The following is a 19,831-nucleotide window of genomic DNA, read 5'->3' as shown; positions in this document are numbered from 1 at the left end:
AGCTTGGAACCCAATTCATTGAGAAATTCCAAGGCACTCTTGCCCCAGGGGCCATGCGTCTCAGACGCTATGGGAACAAAGAGGTATTGACCTTCTAGTCACCTGTACTTGAGTGATTTTGCTGCTTCCCTGTGGTCGGCCGCCCCACCTGCTTGATCAGCTCCGAAGTGTACATAGGTGTCAGCCTTGCATATATATGTCGTACCTAGTAGCCAGAACGCACTTCTCAGCCTACTATGCAAGGCTCGATTTTCCTAATAAGCCAAGTTTTCCTGAATTATTATATTTTCTCTAATTTTTTTCTTATGAAATGATAAAGCTACCCTTTTCATTGTGTATGAGGTCAATTTTTTTTTATTGGAGTTAAAATTAACGTAGATATATGACCGAACCTAACCAACCCTACCTAACCTATCTTTATAGGTTAGGTTAGGTTAGGTAGCCGAAAAAGTTAGGTTAGGTTAGGTAATTGAAAAACAATTAATTCATGAAAACTTGGCTTATTAGGCAAATCGGGCCTTGCATAATAGGCTGACAAGTGCGTTCTGGCTACTAAGCACGACATATATATATATATATATATATATATATATATATATATATATATATATATATATATATATATATATATATATATATATATATATATATGGCAAGTTTCTTGGCCTATTCCTAGACAAGAGACTCAACTTCAGCACCCACATTCAACACATAACTAAGAAAGTCTCTAAGACAGTTGGTATGTTCTCCAAAATCAGATATTATGTTCCTAACTCTGCTCTCCTCTCACTATATTATGCACTAATCTACCCCTATCTTAATTATGGTATCTGTGCATGGGGGTCTACCACTGCAAACCACCTTAAGCCCATCATCACACAGCAAAAATCTGCTATCAGGATTATAACTAACTCTGCTTTCAGACAACACTCAGCTCCCTTGTTTAAATCCCTAAACTTGCTAAATATTAACTCCCTCCACACATTCTCTTGTGTCAACTACATTTACAAAACCCTGTTCTTAAATGCAAACCATGCTCTGAAACTCTCCCTGGACAGATGTAATAGGACCCATTATCACCACACCAGAAATAAATATCTCTTTGATATCCCCAGGGTCAAACTTAATCTGTGTAAACACACTATGCAAATTAAGGGACCTAGTCTATGGAACTCACTCCCTAGTGAATTGAAAAACTGTAAAACTTTTGCCTTATTTAAAAGCAAAACCAAAAAGTACCTAACTTCATCTTCTTAGTTTCCTACACTGAGCTTTAAATTTGCTCTGTACCTAGTGTTACCCAATCTCCTAATTTTTATGTAATATCAAACAACCTTATCATTGTGTTCATTGCTGTCTTCTTTTATGTGCTAGCTATATGCTGTATTGTGACTACCAATTTTTGTCATCTACCATTCAAGCTGTCATTGCAATCAATCTTATATTGTTTCTGCTGTATTGTGCCTACCAATTTGTTGTCAACTACCATTTTAAGCTGTCATTGCAATCAATCTTAGCTACCTATGTGCTTTAATATACTGTACCTACAATTTTCTCTCATCTTCTTTTTTTTTTTTTTTCATTTCATGTAATCTGTTATCATTTTTTGTCTATAAATTTTGCAAGTATTTACCTCCTTAAAATTTTCTTAGATTAAGGACCTGCCCGAAACGCTGCGCGTGCTAGTGGCTTTACAAGACTGTAATTACCATATTTGTATCCTCACATTCCTTATGTACATTCTTGTATATGCATAAATAAAATAAAAAAAATAAATATATATATATATATATATATATATATATATATATATATATATATATATATATATATATATATATATATATATGTCGTACCTAATAGCCAGAACGCACTTCTCAGCCTACTATGCAAGGCCCGATTTGCCTAATAAGCCAAGTTTTCATGAATTAATTGCTTTTCGACTACCTAACCTACCTAACCTAACCTAACTTTTTCGGCTACCTAACCTAACCTAACCTATAAAGATAGGTTAGGTTAGGTTAGGTAGAGTTGGTTAAGTTGGGTCATATATCTACGTTAATTTAAACTCCAATTAAAAAAAATTGACATTATACATAATGAAATGGGTAGCTTTATCATTTCATAAGAAAAAAATTAGAGAAAATATATTAATTCAGGAAAACTTGGCTTATTAGGCAAATCGGGCCTTGCATAGTAGGCTGAGAAGTGCGTTTTGGCTACTAGGTACGACATATATATATATATATTGTTAGGGTTTCCCTCACTTCACTCTTACTCTGGGGTGAGCAATAGTTATGCTCAAGGTCACTCACCGTAGCCCTGCGGGTCTTCACTCGATCCTCACGGCGCCACTGCACGCCAGGAGAGTCTCCTAGTCAATCTTAATGGCCTCTGATTAAGAAAGAGTGAGAACACGACTCGTGCACTTGACTGTCGTGTGCCCTCCCCAACAATCGGGCTCTACGGTTAACCACAAGGTCGCCAACTGGTGTTTTAGGTGGCCAGTAACACCATCAGTGGACTGGTGGAGTCAATGATTGCCTTGGCAAGGTCACACTCAATAGATTAGGAATCAGGCAGGTACTTATTGTTATCACTCTATGCTTTCAGATTCAGATTCAGATTCAGATTCAGATGTTTATTCAGGTAAGGTATATACATACAAGTGATGTTACATTAATGGATTGATATATAGATAGAGCTAGTACATACAATGCCTAAAGCCACTATTACGCAATGCGTTTCGGGCAAGAAAAACATTAATATCTAGAACTTAATACTAATTGAGCATAAAGAATAAAAGATGTTGAGAACAAATACAAATAAAGATAAAAGAAAAGGGGGAACATGACTGAAAAAGCAGCACAAATACAATAGGTTGACAAACAGTGTTTATTAAAAAAAAAAGAAAAAAAAAAGAAAATAACAGACATGGGTTGACAATAGAGGAGTGAGGTAGATTACAGGGAATTTATTAGGTAGTGTTTAGTTTTTATCTTAAACTGGTTGAGAGAGGTACAGTCTTTAACATGGTTGGGAAGGTCATTCCACATTCTGGGCCCCTTGATTTGCAGAGCATTTCTAGTTTGATTAAGACGTACTCTAGGAATATCAAAACTGTATTTATTTCTGGTGTGGTGCTCATGGGTTCTGTTACAACCTTCTATGAAGCTTTTAAGATCAGGATTGGCATTATAGTTTAGCGTTTTATATATGTATAATACACATTGGAGAATGTGCAGTGACTTAATATCTAACATATTAAGAGATTTGAGTAGGGGTACCGAGTGATGTCTGGGGCCAGAGTTGGATATTGTTCTAATAGCGGCTTTGTGTTGGGTAATTAGAGGACGTAAGTGATTTTGGGTAGTAGAACCCCAAGCACAAATACCATAGTTGAGATAAGGATAGATAAGGGAGTAATAGAGAGTCACCAGAGCAGGGCGTGGTACATAATATCTGATCTTAGAAAGAATGCCCACAGTTTTTGAAACTTTTTTTGATATATTTAGAATGTGTCCCTGGAAATTCAGCTTGTGGTCAATGAGAATGCCAAGGAATTTGTCATCTAATTTGTTACAAATTTGGGTATTGTTTATTTTGAGATTTATAAGACTAGAGGATTTCAGGATACTTTATAGAGGATACTTTCAGTATAATATAGCCACAAGATCAATGGAGGGAATGATAAAAACACAAAGGTAATTTTGTACTTTACTTAAAATGTATGAAAGATGTCACAAGGCCAAACAATAACAAATAAATCAACTGATCCTGACGCGGCCGGTAATTCCCACGAATAGTATGCGATCACTAGGTGGCAACACCTCCCCTCCTCATCAAGTGTCAAGAACAGCTGATCGCCTGGCCCCTCCGCACGGAAGCTCTTTGCTTGTTTTCTAGATTCACGCGCGCTGTTTCTTTAAATTCTCCAATATTACTAGAAACTCGCACACTCAATATTGGCACAAATAAACCGTATTACTTAGTTACACTGTACTCAGGCTCAAACAGTCTTTTCTACAATCAATGCTACAATGACTCACTGTAATGGCTTTACATTGTTCTTCACTCAGCAATATATTATGAACTATTAACACTGGAGTTTTCAGTACTTTCTCTCGTGGGCGATAACGCAATAATTCACTGTACTCACAAACGACTTATCACTGCATGAACATAGCATATATAATGTAGATACATCAAATATCAATACATGGAAAATAAATGATTTCTGGGCACACAGCCTAACTTTCAAATACTGGCATAATATTATATATAATTTACCAATATATGTTCATATCAAAATCTATAGAAAGATATACACAACACAGTAAATTTATCACTTGTTCCTGGTGCCTGTACACACCAATAATCAACATGAATATTACAAGTACTCTTGATAGTACTGTCTAGCACACTGGTGCTTTACCGTGACATGGGTGAGACTTGCTCACGACATATAAAATCCTCAGGCTAGATAATATAGCCGAATAATATAGCTAACTAAAGGGGTATGGGGAGGGGAACTAGAAACACCTACTTCACCCTATCCTCCGATGAGAGTCGAGATGTAGCTCCTGGTCCTCGTGTCGGGAACGCCCCCCCCCACACACACGTCGTCGTGTCCTACCAGAGCCTTTCGTCGTCCCACCGTTTAGTGCGTCGTCTCCGTGCCTCCTCACTGCAGGTCCGTCCTCCTTCTTGACTTCTTGAAGGTTGGAGTCGGTCTCCTGGCCGTCGTCTTCTCCCAGCAACGGCTGTCGCCAACATCTCAGCTACAGTCGTCCGGTTTCCCCAAATAGTCCTCTCTTCCTCAGCTACCCAGTGGCTCTGTCAGCCACTACGCTGTCACGAACTGGTGAATTGCCACAGACGTCACATACGTCACTGCACGGCTTCACTGCTTCTTGCACAGTACCTGACTGGAGCACTTGTTGCTCAAATAACCGTCAATTCCCTCTTCTGGTTCAACACATGAACTAGGGAAGACTTCTCAGAGTACTGGCGGACTTCAGGTGACGCGTAAATCCACGGGAGCGGGAAACAACTGTCCAACTGACAGGACCACTCGTCGCACGTCCGACCTCTATGACGTGTCGTGTCTGACTGATGGCGCCAGCCCGGCTCGCGGGCCGGACCCCCTTCCTTCGTGACGTCACTTTTGCCACGGGAGGTTTTCATTGGCTCCCGGTGCCACATTGCTGTCGGTGACCAATCCGGTGCCACTGACGTCACATGGTTTTAACGGGAAATCAGGGAGGCAAGCGCCATCTTGGCTCCCTAAAGGGCCTATACCACAGGCCAAAATATTACTATTTCACAAATTTCTCGGCTCTCCGAGAACACTCCACTCTCTCCCATATATCAAATTGTAGCCTGCAACGTAGAGAACGCTTGGGAAAAGTAGACATGACTCTTACTGCAGGCGTGGGAGAATTATAAGGGGGGGAACACCGTCACAATATATATATAATATATATATATATATATATATATATATATATATATATATATATATATATATATATATATAATATATATATATATATATATATATATATATATATATATATATATATATAATATATATATATATATATATATATATATATATATATATATATATATATATATATATATATATATATATATATATATTTATATATATATATATATTGAATGGAAGTGATTGTAGAAAGCCTATTGGTCCATATTTCTTGATGCTTCTATATTGGAGCAGAGTCTTGAGGTGGGTAGACTATAGTTGTGCATTAATTGGCTGTTGATTGCTGGTGTTGACTTTTTAATGTGTAGTGCCTCGCAAACGTCAAGCCGCCTGCTATCGCTGTATCTATCGATGATTTCTGTGTTGTTTACTAGGATTTCTCTGGCGATGGTTTGGTTGTGGGAAGAGATTATATGTTCCTTAATGGAGCCCTGTTGCTTATGCATCGTTAAATGCCTAGAAAGAGATGTTGTTGTCTTGCCTATATACTGGGTTTTTTGGAGCTTAGAGACCCCAAGAGGGCATTTGAAGGCATAGACGACGTTGGTCTCTTTTAGAGCGTTCTGCTTTGTGTCTGGAGAGTTTCTCATGAGTAGGCTGGCCGTTTTTCTGGTTTTATAGTAAATCGTCAGTTGTATCCTCTGATTTTTGTCTGTAGGGATAACGTTTCTATTAACAATATCTTTCAGGACCCTTTCCTCCGTTTTATGAGCTGTGGAAAAGAAGTTCCTGTAAAATAGTCTAATAGGGGGTATAGGTGTTGTGTTAGTTGTCTCTTCAGAGGTTGCATGGCGTTTCACTTTCCTTCTTATGATGTCTTCGACGAAGCCATTGGAGAAGCCGTTGTTGACTAGGACCTGCCTTACCCTACAGAGTTCTTCGTCGACTTGCTTCCATTCTGAGCTGTGGCTGAGAGCACGGTCGACATATGCGTTAACAACACTCCTTTTGTACCTGTCTGGGCAGTCGCTGTTGGCATTTAGGCACATTCCTATGTTCGTTTCCTTAGTGTAGACTGCAGTGTGGAAACCTCCGCTCTTTTCCATGACTGTTACATCTAGAAAGGGCAGCTTCCCATCCTTTTCCATCTCGTAAGTGGAACACAGCACGGAACTCTGCTCAAACGCCTCCTTCAGCTCCTGCAGATGTCTGACATCAGGTACCTGTGTAAAAATGTCGTCAACATACCTGCAGTATATGGCCGGTTTCAAGTTCATGTCAACTAAGACTTTTTGCTCGATGGTACCCATGTAGAAGTTTGCAAACAGGACACCTAAGGGAGAACCCATGGCGACCCCATCTACTTGCTTATACATGTGCCCATCCGGGCTCAAGAAGGGTGCCTCTTTAGTACAAGCTTGGAGTAGTTTCCTTAGAGTATTTTCTGGTATGTCAAGAAAAGACGAATATCTGGCGAAAATGAACCTCATACTCTCTGACCAAACTAAATTCCAAAGGGTAACGAAGGACACTACAGCCGAATTAAAAGCAAAGGTCAACAAACTGATCGAAACTGTGAACGCCAAGAAATCCGGACTCCACCTGCCAAAGATTATTGGGGAATATAAACCTGGATATGCGTATGGAAATGTCAAGACACACAAGCCTGGAAACCCACTTCGGCCAATCATTAGCCAGATACCCACACCCACGTACAGACTGGCGAAGCGACTCAACGGCCTGCTGGCTCCTTATGTCCCTTGCGCCTTCAGCCTGAAGTCTCCAAAGGAATTTGTTGACTTACTGCAGGGCACACGGGCCACAGGGATAAGAGCCTCGTTGGACGTAGAATCACTGTTCACCAACGTACCTGTGGACGAGACAATCGGGATGATAGCCGACAGAGTGTATCGTGATCCAGCCTGTACTCCTCTTGACATACCAGAAAATATTCTAAGGAAACTACTCCAAGCTTGTACTAAAGAGGCACCCTTCTTGAGCCCGGATGGGCACATGTATAAGCAAGTAGATGGGGTCGCCATGGGTTCTCCCTTAGGTGTCCTGTTTGCAAACTTCTACATGGGTACCATCGAGCAAAAAGTCTTAGTTGACATGAACTTCAAACCGGCCATATACTGCAGGTATGTTGACGACATTTTTACACAGGTACCTGATGTCAGACATCTGCAGGAGCTGAAGGAGGCGTTTGAGCAGAGTTCCGTGCTGCGTTTCACTTACGAGATGGAAAAGGATGGGAAGCTGCCCGTTCTAGATGTAACAGTCATGGAAAAGAGCGGAGGTTTCCACACTGCAGTCTACACTAAGGAAACGAACATAGGAATGTGCCTAAATGCCAACAGCGACTGCCCAGACAGGTACAAAAGGAGTGTTGTTAACGCATATGTCGACCGTGCTCTCAGCCACAGCTCAGAATGGAAGCAAGTCGACGAAGAACTCTGTAGGGTAAAGCAGGTTCTAGTCAACAACGGCTTCTCCAATGGCTTCGTCGAAGACATCATAAGAAGGAAAGTGAAACGCCATGCAACCTCTGAAGAGACAACTAACACAACACCTATACCCCCTATTAGACTATTTTACAGGAACTTCTTTTCCACAGCTCATAAAATGGAGGAAAGGGTCCTGAAAGATATTGTTAATAGAAACGTTATCCCCACAGACAAAAATCAGAGGATACAACTGACGATTTACTATAAAACCAGAAAAACGGCCAGCCTACTCATGAGAAACTCTCCAGACACAAAGCAGAACGCTTTAAAAGAGACCAACGTCGTCTATGCCTTCAAATGCCCTCTTGGGGACTGTAAGCTCCAAAAAAACCAGTATATAGGCAAGACAACAACATCTCTTTCTAGGCGTTTAACGATGCATAAGCAACAGGGCTCCATTAAGGAACATATAATCTCTTCCCACAACCAAACCATCGCCAGAGAAATCCTAGTAAACAACACAGAAATCATCGATAGATACAGCGATAGCAGGCGGCTTGACGTTTGCGAGGCACTACACATTAAAAAGTCAACACCAGCAATCAACAGCCAATTAATGCACAACTATATTCTACCCACCTCAAGACTCCGCTCCAATATAGAAGCATCAAGAAATATGGACCAATATATATATATATATATATATATATATATATATATATATATATATATATATATATATATATATACATATATATATATATATATATATATATATATATATATATATATATATATATATATATATATATATATATATAGTACCTATAGTAGCCAGAACTCACTTCTCGGCCTACTATGCAAGGCCCGATTTGCCTAATAAGCCAAGTTTTCATGAATTGTTTTTCGACTACCTAACCTAACATATCTTTTTCGGCTACCTAACTTAACCTAAACTATAAAGATAGGTTAGGTTAGGTTAGGTAGGGTTGGTTAGGTTCGGTCATATATCTACAATAATTTTAACTCCAATAAAAAAAAAATGACCTCATACATAATGAAATGGGTAGCTTTATCATTTCATAAGAAAAAAATTAGAGAAAATATATTAATTCAGGAAACTTGGCTTATTAGGCAAATCGAGCCTTGCATAGTAGGCCGATTACGACGTTCTGGCTAATAGGTACGACATAATATATATATATATATATATATATATATATATATATATATATATATATATATATATATATATATATATATATATATATATATATAATGCAAACAAGCCTGAATGGTCCCCAGGACTATATGCAACTGAAAACTTCAAGTTTTCAGTTGCTTAACTTAACTTATGTTAAGTAACTTAAAAGTTACTTAACCACCGTGCTGCGCGAGTTTATTGTGAAATTACCCCGGTGCGCATGAAATAAAGTGTTCCCAAAAAATTATTTTTTCTTCATAAAATGATAAATTCCCTTCCCTGAACATGTCTATGTAAAAATAAATACCAAATTCCACTTAATTTGGCTCTGGGGACGTGGACAAGATGTGCTGTGACGTCAAGGGCTGGTCGCTCGTGCGTGAATCGCCCAGACACAGTCTCGCGGGCCATTCAAGCACCAGATGTTGGCACAAATATATTTTCAATTATTTGTTTTATGTACTTCCAATGTGGTCTTATTTGCTTTTTTTTATTGTGTATGATGCATATTTGTATCCTTTACAATATGTATACAGTAGAATGTTTATAATGTTCCATGGAACTGTGATACATGTGTCAGTAATGTGTCCACAATAAATGTTTATTGTCACAATATTACCTGTTAAAAATTCACTAAAATTACAATATGTACAGTTTCACACACTATTTACACAGTAACACACTGCATTACACGCACAGTACTTCGGAAGTGAGTAATTATCAACGAAGTAGTCCATGGTACACAGCGCGACTTTGCTCTCAGTGCACCAGGTACTGAGAAGAAAGGAAGTTTTTAAAAGGCCTCAGGAAGTAACTTAACTTATGTTAAGTTACTTCCCATTAACATATATTTCTGATCGGGGAGAAAAAACAAGCCAGGAGTGGGGGGACCTTAATTTATTAAGTAATGTTTACAGAGCAACTGCTGAACCACAATAAAAGATGTCGTGTAACATGACTGAGTAGAATGCCAGTACTGCAAGATGCAACTAAGGGAATGAGTCGTAGGACATTAACCGTGCCTAGTGCCGGCTAGCCGAAGCAATGTTGCGGTACTCGCAATCAGCTTAATACTATAATTAAAACAATGCCAGAGGTAATTGAGTGGCACAGCCAGTAGAGTATGTATAAAATATATTCTGTATACACAGAGGGCATATAAAAGAATAGATAAGAATTTCCAGGGGTAATGATATGCCAGTGCCTAGTTTACATGTAAAGTCTGCAACCCCCAACTTGCACTACAAGAGAGCACTCGACATATGGAAGTAGCTGCGGCAGCCCTAGACTCTGGGATCCGGCGCAGCACCCCCACTCCGCAGGCCAGCGAAGCCGGTCCCCCACCCCCCGAAGGGCGAGCTCGCCCTTCGGGGGGTGGGGGACCGACGGGGGGATCTTCGCTCATAAATAGGCCTAAACAAAAAATAAGAAATGGACATCAGTTTACATATGAATCTCCTGAGAAGACTCCTCGATTAATATACATTTCCTTACCAATCAAATGGTGTCACCTTAAGTACGTCTCAGATTGTCTTCTTCACCAACTCCAATGCTAAATAATATTACAACAAAAATGTCCATAACTTAGCTACAGAGTATAATACATTTTAAATAAATTTCCACAGGAAGCAAAAAAAGGAAGCACATTATTTACATAAATATGAAGAAAAGCATTTAAAGCTTTGTTTTACCTTTGCTAAATTAAAGAGATATTTCTATACAGTACTTATAAGCAATTTTGAGTTTTCCTAGTGACAGCTTCTCCAGTTCTTGCTTGGTCATCTAACTTTCATAAAAGAACAATATAATAAAATATCTTCATATCTTTACCTTTTCATTGTGAAGTGTATTTCTCAAGCAAAATATAATTACCTCTGAAGAACATCCAACTGACATTGTGATAGCACACTGTTAGATTACAGGTAAGATAATATACCATTATGTGCCTCATTATCCTTCAACATTCTCTTAATTATCTTTCACACTCAAAGTGTTTAGCCTATTATCTGCATGTATAATAAAATCTCAAAATAAACAATACCCAAATTTGTAACAAATTAGATGGCAAATTCCTTGGCATTCTCATTGACCACAAGCTTAATTTCCAGGGACACATTCTAAACATATCAAAAAAAGTTTCAAAAACTGTGGGCATTCTTTCTAAGATCAGATATTATATACCACGCCCTGCCCTCGTGACTCTCTATTACTCCCTTATCTATCCATATCTCAACTATGGTATTTGTGCTTGGGGCTCTACTACCCAAAATCACTTACGTCCTCTAATTACTCAACACAAAGCTGCTATTAGGACAATATCCAATTCTGGCCCCAGACATCACTCGGTACCCCTACTTAAATCTCTGAATATGTTAGACATTAAGTCACTGCACATTCTCTCATGTGTATTATACATATATAAAACGCTAAACTATAATGCCAATCCTGATCTCAAAAGCTTCATAGAAGGTTGTATCAGAACCAATGAGCATCACACCAGAAATAAATACAGTTTTGATATTCCTAGAGTACGACTTAATCAAACTAGAAATGCTCTACAAATCAAGGGGCCCAGAATGTGGAATGACCTTCCCAACCATGTTAAAGACTGTACCTCTCTCAACCAGTTTAAGTTAAAAGCGAAGCTATACCTAATAAATTCCCTGTAACCTACCTTACCCTTCTATTGTCAACCAATGTCTGTTTTTTTTCTTTAAAGAGCGCTGTTTGTCGACATAATTGTATTTGTGCTGCTTTTTCATCTATGTTTTCATTTCTTGTTTTCATTCTACTCATTATGCTCAATTAGTATTAAGCTTGTCATTTAAGTTTATCATGCCCGAAACGCTTTGCGTAATAGTGGCTTTAGGCATTGTATGTACTAGCTCTACCTATAAGTCAAACAATCCTTGTAAATATTTATTGTATGTACCTTACCTAAATAAAATTGTATTGTATTGTATTGTATTGTATTGTATTGTATTATCTTGTGCCTCTTCATATGTCCAGGACGACTGAATCTCGTCCCACACTCTGGACAATCGTGAGGTTTGTCACCTGAATGCACTAACATGTGCTTTATTATAGTTCCACGTTCTCTAAATTTTTTGCCACACTCGGCACATTGAAAAGGTCTCTGATCCGCATGCACCATCCTGTGAGTCTTCATATTTCCACGCTGCCTGAATCTCTTCCCACACTCTGGACACGCATGAGATTTCTCACCTGAATGCACCAACATGTGCCTTATTATAGTTCCACGTTCTCTAAATTTTTTGCCACACTCGGCACATTGAAAAGGTCTCTGATCCGCATGCACCATCCTGTGAGTCTTCATATGTCCATGCAGACTGAATCTCTTACCACACTCTGGACACTCGTGAGGCTTGTCCCTTGAATGCACTAACATGTGAGTCTTCACATGTCCACGCGTACGGAATCTCTTCCCACACTCTGGACACTGGTGAGTTTTCTCACCTGAATGCACTAACATGTGACGCTTCACATGTGAAGCACCGGTGAATACCTTCGGACACTGTGGACACTGGTGAGTCTTCATCTTCTTTATGACAGGTGCAGTTTGTGTGAAGGTTTTCTCCCCCGGATGTTGGGAGAAGCTCAAGGCTTGAGTGTTGTTTCTTAGAGTTAGACTTGATGTGAGCACTTGGCGGTCAATGGTGGTGCTTCTTCTTTATGATAGGTGCAGTTTGTGTCAAGGTTTTCCCTTAATGCTCGTGCTGGACCTCACCGGCTGTAGCGTTACTAAAATGGCGGCGGTTGTTTACCCTCTCATCACCTGAGCGTTCCAATGTTTTGGTTTGGTTCCACATATCATTTTTCCAACCTCTTATTTTTGTTTATAGCTAGTCATTTAAAATTAACACTTGTATTTATTCTCATGTTTTTGAATCAAAGAATGTACTTGGAATTGTTTCTTTAAACATAAGGCCACACGATTACACTTTTTGAAGGAAACAGCTCTCTCACTGGGATACAAGATACTCCTTACATTGACAACACTAATTTTTTTGCCATTTCGGAAACCAGTTTTGGACGTTTCGCTTATGTGTACGTGTTCAATATTAAATCGACTATATAATGTTATTAATAATTAAATTATTATAAATTAAATAATTAAATTATTATAAATTAAATAATTAAATTATTTATTATAAATAAATACTTAAAAAATGTGTTATGTATGTTGTATTAAAAATTAAAAATACGGATGTACACTATTTCACTCGGAGATATTTGCATAATACGAATTATAATCTGAAAATATATACATATAACAATGTATAACCATGAATGAAAAATCAAACAGGAAATTACTTAGCACTTACGTGATAATCAATTCAATTTCTTTCTTTATTATGCACCCCATACCCATCCCGTGTGCGGTGGTGTAAAGGATTACAGAGGCACATAATTGGTTCAGGAACTGAACCCTCTAGTTCGTTTAGCTAAGCAAATAACAATGTTTGACGCTAGTTATGGACCAATAGGCTTTCTACAATCACTTCTATTCAATACCCATTGTTTCATGTTCTGGCTTGTGTTGATGATTGATTGATTGATAAAGATTAAGCCACCCAAGAGATGGCACGGGCATGAATAGCCCGTAAGTGGTACAATTTTTTTTTCCCAGTGTTCTGAGGTTGCATTTAACCATCAAGCTGTTATCGTGGGGGAGGATACTGCTTCACAGTCTTTATGAGGGTGTCCAGCTGCTGGACACCTTTGTTGACCAGGAGAGTGGCTGTGTTGATGGCTTCAGGGTGGCCACTGCATGATTCAGGAACTCTTAAAGCTCTTCTAAGGTCATTGGTTGCTTCACATTCCAGAAGATAGTGAAGTAATGGCTTTTCTGTGACAGTTTGGCAGAAGATGCACTCTCTCTGTCGGGGTTCACCAATCTCCCAGTTGCATCTGTAACCTAGACGTAGTCTATATAGCCTAACTGCTATTTCCCTGTGGATTCCTTTTGGGATATTTAACCTTTCTAATTTGGTTGCCTGAAGATACCATGTTGCAGATGGCGAACCTTCAGCTATTCTCTGGTGTAGGTAGGCTTTGTTGAGATGTGAGAGTTTTTTGGTGATGATGTTTTTATGTTCTCTAGGCTGGGTTGAATTGTTTTATGTATCACTGGATGACGAGTTGCCAATTTAGCAATTTCATCAGCTTTTTCATTTAATGGGATTCCAATATGGGATGGGATCCAGTTTAAAGTTATGTTGAGGCCTTTGCCTTTAGCGACTGCTCCTTGATACAAAATGGTGGTAATTATTTCCACATTATCTTTCCACTGTTTTTGTCCTAGTATTTGAAGTGCAGCTTTTGAGTCTGTGTGTATGATTGCATTTTGAGTGTTTTGTGCAATCACATATGCGAATGCCTGTTGTATGGCGAACAGCTCAGTTTGGGTTGATGATACTAGTCCTCCCAGTCTCCAATATGCCTGAACGCTGGTCGTGCAAAGAGCAGCGCCAGCACTCTCATATTCTGTGTCCACCGATCCGTCTGTGAAGATGTGGGTGGCTCCTGCTACTGCTATGCTATACATTTGCTCTTCTATTATGCGCCTTAGGATTGTCGGATCATAGGCAGCCTTTTTCATTGGGAGACTTTCTATTACTATTTTGAAAGTAGGCTCTTCCCACGGCGCGGAAGGAGTGTAATTTGGGTGTGGATGATCACCCTCTCTATCAAGAATCATGTTTTTTAAATGTAGTCTGTTTAGGACTTTTCCTGCTCTTGCAACCCAAGAGTTTCCATTGTTTTGGCCTAGTCCAACCACCAAGGCCTGCCGTACTGGGATTGGATCAGAAGAAATAATTATCTTACTGATAATTGTAGCTGTCCTTTGTGATATTCTTTCTTGTAGAGAGGGCAAACCCGTCTCCAGTCTAAGAGTTTCAAGCCTGGTCCACATGGGGGCTCCCAGTGCAGCTCTCATAGCATTGTTTTGGGCAACTTCAAGCTTTTTCCACTGTTGGTGTGATAGATTTGTGAGTGCAGGTGCGGCATAATCGATCACTGATCTGACTGCCTGTACATAGTATGTGCAAAGGACTTGCAGATTGGCTCCTCCAGAAAGGGAGGTTAGCGACCTGAGGATTGCCGTCCGGGCCGCAGTTCGCTCTCTCAAGTAAGTGACCTCAGCATTAAAATTCATGTGTGTGTCCAGGATGATTCCTAGATACTGATAGGTGTCGACCCATTCAATTGGTTGACCCTGTACTGTGAGTGTGTTGATGAAATTAATACCTTATTAAATACCACCTCACCCCATCCACCTCACTCAAATGTAGATATAAACAAAATCGGAGATGTGTAAGTTCTATTCAGTTGTGTATGTGTAAAGTCTTTGAAAATGTAAAAGTTTTACGAAACGCGCTCAAGTGTCGCGTCAGACTAGAAATAAAAATGAATTTTGGAGAATTGATTTTTGAATTACTTCCAACAGTGAAAAGAAATGTACGAAAGATTGAGAAAATTCGTGTTAGAATTATTAATCTTACTTTTTCAGTCATATATATATATATATATATATATATATATATATATATATATATATATATATATATATATATATATATATATATATATATATATATATATATATATATATATATATATATATATACAAAGCCAGTGTACAATTCAATTTCTTTCTTTATTATGCACCCCATACCCATCCCGTGGGCGGTGGTGTAAAGAATTACAGAGGCACATAATTGGTTTAGGAACTGAACTCTCTAGTTCGTTTAGCTAAGCAAATAACAATTTTGATGCTAGTTGCGAAATTATTAATGTTGTGTACACATGTACACACTCTCATACATACATAGAAATTCCGGGCTGTGACGGGTTCAGAGACTACATAACAGGAACTATAACAATGGGTGGACCTAAGATAATAGTGGCAGTCATTTACAACCCTCCCCTAAATGACAGAAGACCTAGACAGGAGTTTGATAGGAACAACATGGCAACCATTAATATAATAGAGAGAGCAGCTTCAGTTGCCTGCAGGAATGGCTCAAGACTCTTAATCATGAGCGATTTCAACCATGGAAAGATAGACTGGGAGAATGGGGACCCACATGGTGGTGCAGATACGTGGAGAGCTAAACTCTTGGAAGTGGAAACAAGGAATTTTCTGAGCCAGCATGTCAAGGAACCCACAAGAGTGAGAGGGAATGATGAACCAGCTAGACTCGACTTGATATTCACCCTGAATGAGTCAGAAATAAGGGAAGTCAAAGTTGAAGCCCCCATAGGAATGAGTGACCACAGTGTACTGACCTTTGAGTACTTGGTGGAGGTAGGAATAACCTATCCAAGGATGAGATCGGAGGGAAAAAGACTGAATTACCGAAGAGGAAAATATGACGAGATGAGGAACTTCCTCAGGGGAATACCATGGGAAACAGAACTTAGAGACAAGAATGTGCAGGTCATGATGGATTTTGTCACCCAGAAGTGCCAGGAAGCTGCAGACAGGTTTATCCCTGTCCAAAAATCAAATCAAATCAAATCAAATGTTTATTTAGGTAAGGTACATACATACAAGAGATTTTACAAAGAGTGATGGATTTATAGATAGATCTAGTACATACAATGCCTAAAGCTACTATTACGCAAAGCGTTTCGGGCATGAAAAACTTAAATGACTAAAGCTTAATACTAATTGAGCATAAAGAATAAAATGAAAACATGGAATGAAAACATAGCTGAAAAAGCAGCACAAATACAATTCGGTCGACAAACAGCGTCATTTAAAAAAAAAAACAGACATTGGTTGACAATAGAGGGGTAAGGTAGGTTACAGGGAATTTATTAGGTAGTTCTTCGTTTTTATCTTAAACTGGTTGAGAGAGGTACAGTCTTTAACATGGTTGGGAAGATCATTCCACATTCTGGGTCCCTTGATTTGAAGAGCATTTCTAGTTTGATTAAGTCGTACTCTAGGAATATCAAAACTGTATTTATTTCTGGTGTGGTGCTCATGGGTTTTGTTACAACCTTCAATGAATCTTTTGAGGTCAGGATTGGCATTACAGTTCAGCGTTTTATATACGTATAATTTTATTTCTTCGTATCTTATTTAAACTACGTGGAATCTGCAAAAGATCCCCTGCTATTAAACATTGTTTTGTGCGCGATGGTAAAATAATAGCTAGGAAGACTGACTCTGGAAAGACTTATGTCATAACCACTGAGGCACACCTCACTTCTTTCCTGGATGACTGTGAGATATCAGCTGAATAACCAGAACATAATTTGTAGTCTCACATACAACCAAAGTGAACTTAAGCTCTGCCTTTCTTTTCCAAAGGTTTTTTAATTTTATTTTTTGTTTGTCATCTTTGTTGTTGACATTGCTTGATTTTTACTCCTAACTATTTGGTCTTAGTTAATCCCCTTGTCACTACACCCAGGGCTTTTTATTACCCTGTTACTTAAAGTAACTTGGTATTTGTTTCTTGTAATCATTTATTGGAATTAATTAACAGTATAATTGTTTATATAAGCATCTACGTCAGCATCATAGTAAAATCTTCCACATGAATATACACTCACCCTGTTTATTTTTACACTTAGATTTATATTAGAGTAAATTTCTAGATTTACTTAGATTTACATGTCATCTTTTTTTTCTCGGAACTATCTATTTGAGCTTACTTTGTTTTCTTAGGTTCATACTAATTATAGGATTTTAATTAACCATTACTAAGCTAATTATCTTCAAGATCATTTTACTTTATGATCATTATTTTTCTTATTATTTTTTATTTTACATTTATAATGTCAATCTCTACTGATTTTTTGTTTTTTATTTTATCTAACTTCTGTGTCCTTTCTGGCTATCTATTGGATCTTTATTTTACTTCTAATTTGTTACTATTTTATTGTATTTGCTTTTATTCTTGTGTTTTGCTATATCGTGTATCTTGTATCGTGATCCCTCTGCATCTCTATGCACACTGATATTGATCCTGATCAAAATCTTCTGTCTCATATCTACACCAACCAGCACATTGATCATCATTATTGCAAGTATTTCACAGCACACCAGGCTAAAAACAAACTCCAAAATAGCACCTGTCTATCAGTTTATAACCAAAATGTTAGATCACTTGGTAAACATTTTGACGATTTAAATGCATTACTCACAGCACTAGGTACTAACTTATCATTCATTATTTTAACAGAAACTTGGCTAAATAAAGACTATACCCAACTCTACAACTTAGCTGGTTATAAAGCCATTCATAACTGTAGGCCTAATAAAAAAGGTGGCGGCACAGCTATATATTACCGTGGTACATAAATAAATAAATATGTTTATTCAGGTAAGGTACATACATACAAGTGATGTTACATTAATGGATCGATATATAGATAGAGCTAGTACATACAATGCCTAAAGCCACTACAGGTGCCCGCTGGCCGCAGAACTTATCTAGGTAATGGAATGGAAGTCGAGCAGCGTCCTTACAGTTTCAGGATGAAGTTGCAGGGCAGGAGGTGCTGCGGGATTGCGGTTGGCTTCTCGGCGAGTCCTGCGTCTCGCAGGAACGAGGGCAGCAGTACCTGCGACCGGGAAAGAGCGTCACAAACCCCGTTTAACTTGCCCGGGAGGTGTGATGGAAGAAGCGTAATATTATGGGTGAGGAGAAGGATTGCCAGTGGCCGGACCAATTGCATGAGGAGGGGGCACCTGGCGGACAGAGATTGCAGCACATTCACCACAGCGGCGTTGTCGGACCTACACACAAGCCTCTTGTTTGCTAACACTGTTGCAAAGATGGATATCCCCATGTAGAACGGGTAAAGTTCGAGGAGCGCAATGTTGAGCCGGCTCCAGTCCATAGGCCAGGTACCCCTGAACCAGGTCGCTCCGAGTGTGAGTCCGTAACCCTTGGATGAGGCGTCTGCACACATCGCGAGGGCCGTGGCGCTCCCCCATCCAGCTGGGATTGACTGGGACGATCCGAAACGCCTCTGCTATGTCGCATTTCGCGAAGTACGCCCCCGGCGAGCGTCTGACCACCAAGGCCTCTCTTCCTCTTTTTTTCTTAGAGGTATGCGGTTTGAACATATTTCTAGTGCTACTGAGCTTATTTTTTTCAGGCACTGGTTCAGGTTTGCATTTTCTAGCTGTTCTTCCCAGTTTATTTCTGTGAAGTCCTGGTTTATTTGCTCCCAGTTTATCTGTTTATTATTGAAGTTGAATTTGCTGAAATCTCCTCCACCTGGAATCTGGACTGGTTTTGAAGGTCTATTCCCCATGGTTGTCATAACTTCAATTAAGTTGTGATCTGAGTAGCAGGTATTTGTAATCATTATGTAATCATTATGTAATGTAATGAAGATAGGTGTAGGGAGCAGGAGGCCAGATACAAGGTATCATCTGGGAAAGGAAATTCTTCAGGAGTCAGAGAAGGAAAAAGACTTGGGGGTTGATATCACGCCAGACCTGTCTCCTGCAGCACATATCAAGCGGATAACATCAGCGGCATATGCCAGGCTGGCCAGCATACGAACTGCATTCAGAAACTTGTGTAAAGAATCATTCAGAACTTTGTATACCACATATGTCAGGCCAATCCTGGAGTATGCAGCCCCAGCATGGAGTCCATATCTAGTCAAGGATAAGACTAAACTGGAAAAGGTTCAAAGGTTTGCCACCAGACTAGTACCCGAGCTGAGAGG

At 39.0% G+C, this 19,831-nt stretch overlaps 1 protein-coding gene across 1 annotated transcript in view; it reads right to left on the bottom strand.

Annotated features, from left to right (window-relative positions):
* LOC138361678 (gastrula zinc finger protein XlCGF67.1-like) overlaps positions 1-12,662 on the bottom strand; it is a gene marked incomplete at its 3' end in the record, with an annotated part of 39,857 nt that extends 27,195 nt beyond the window's left edge. Inside the window, exon 1 of the mRNA XM_069320892.1 lies at positions 12,467-12,662. Within this exon, the coding sequence (XP_069176993.1) occupies positions 12,467-12,662 (196 nt within the window). The remainder of the gene's footprint in view (positions 1-12,466) is intronic.
* Between the last annotated feature and the right edge of the window lie 7,169 nt (positions 12,663-19,831).

Source organism: Procambarus clarkii, unplaced genomic scaffold (genome assembly GCF_040958095.1).
Source record: "Procambarus clarkii isolate CNS0578487 unplaced genomic scaffold, FALCON_Pclarkii_2.0 HiC_scaffold_600, whole genome shotgun sequence".
NCBI classification, from domain to species: Eukaryota; Metazoa; Arthropoda; class Malacostraca; order Decapoda; family Cambaridae; genus Procambarus; species Procambarus clarkii.
The sequence above is the reverse complement of the archived record's forward strand: the minus strand, read 5'-3'. Positions and strand labels throughout refer to the sequence as shown.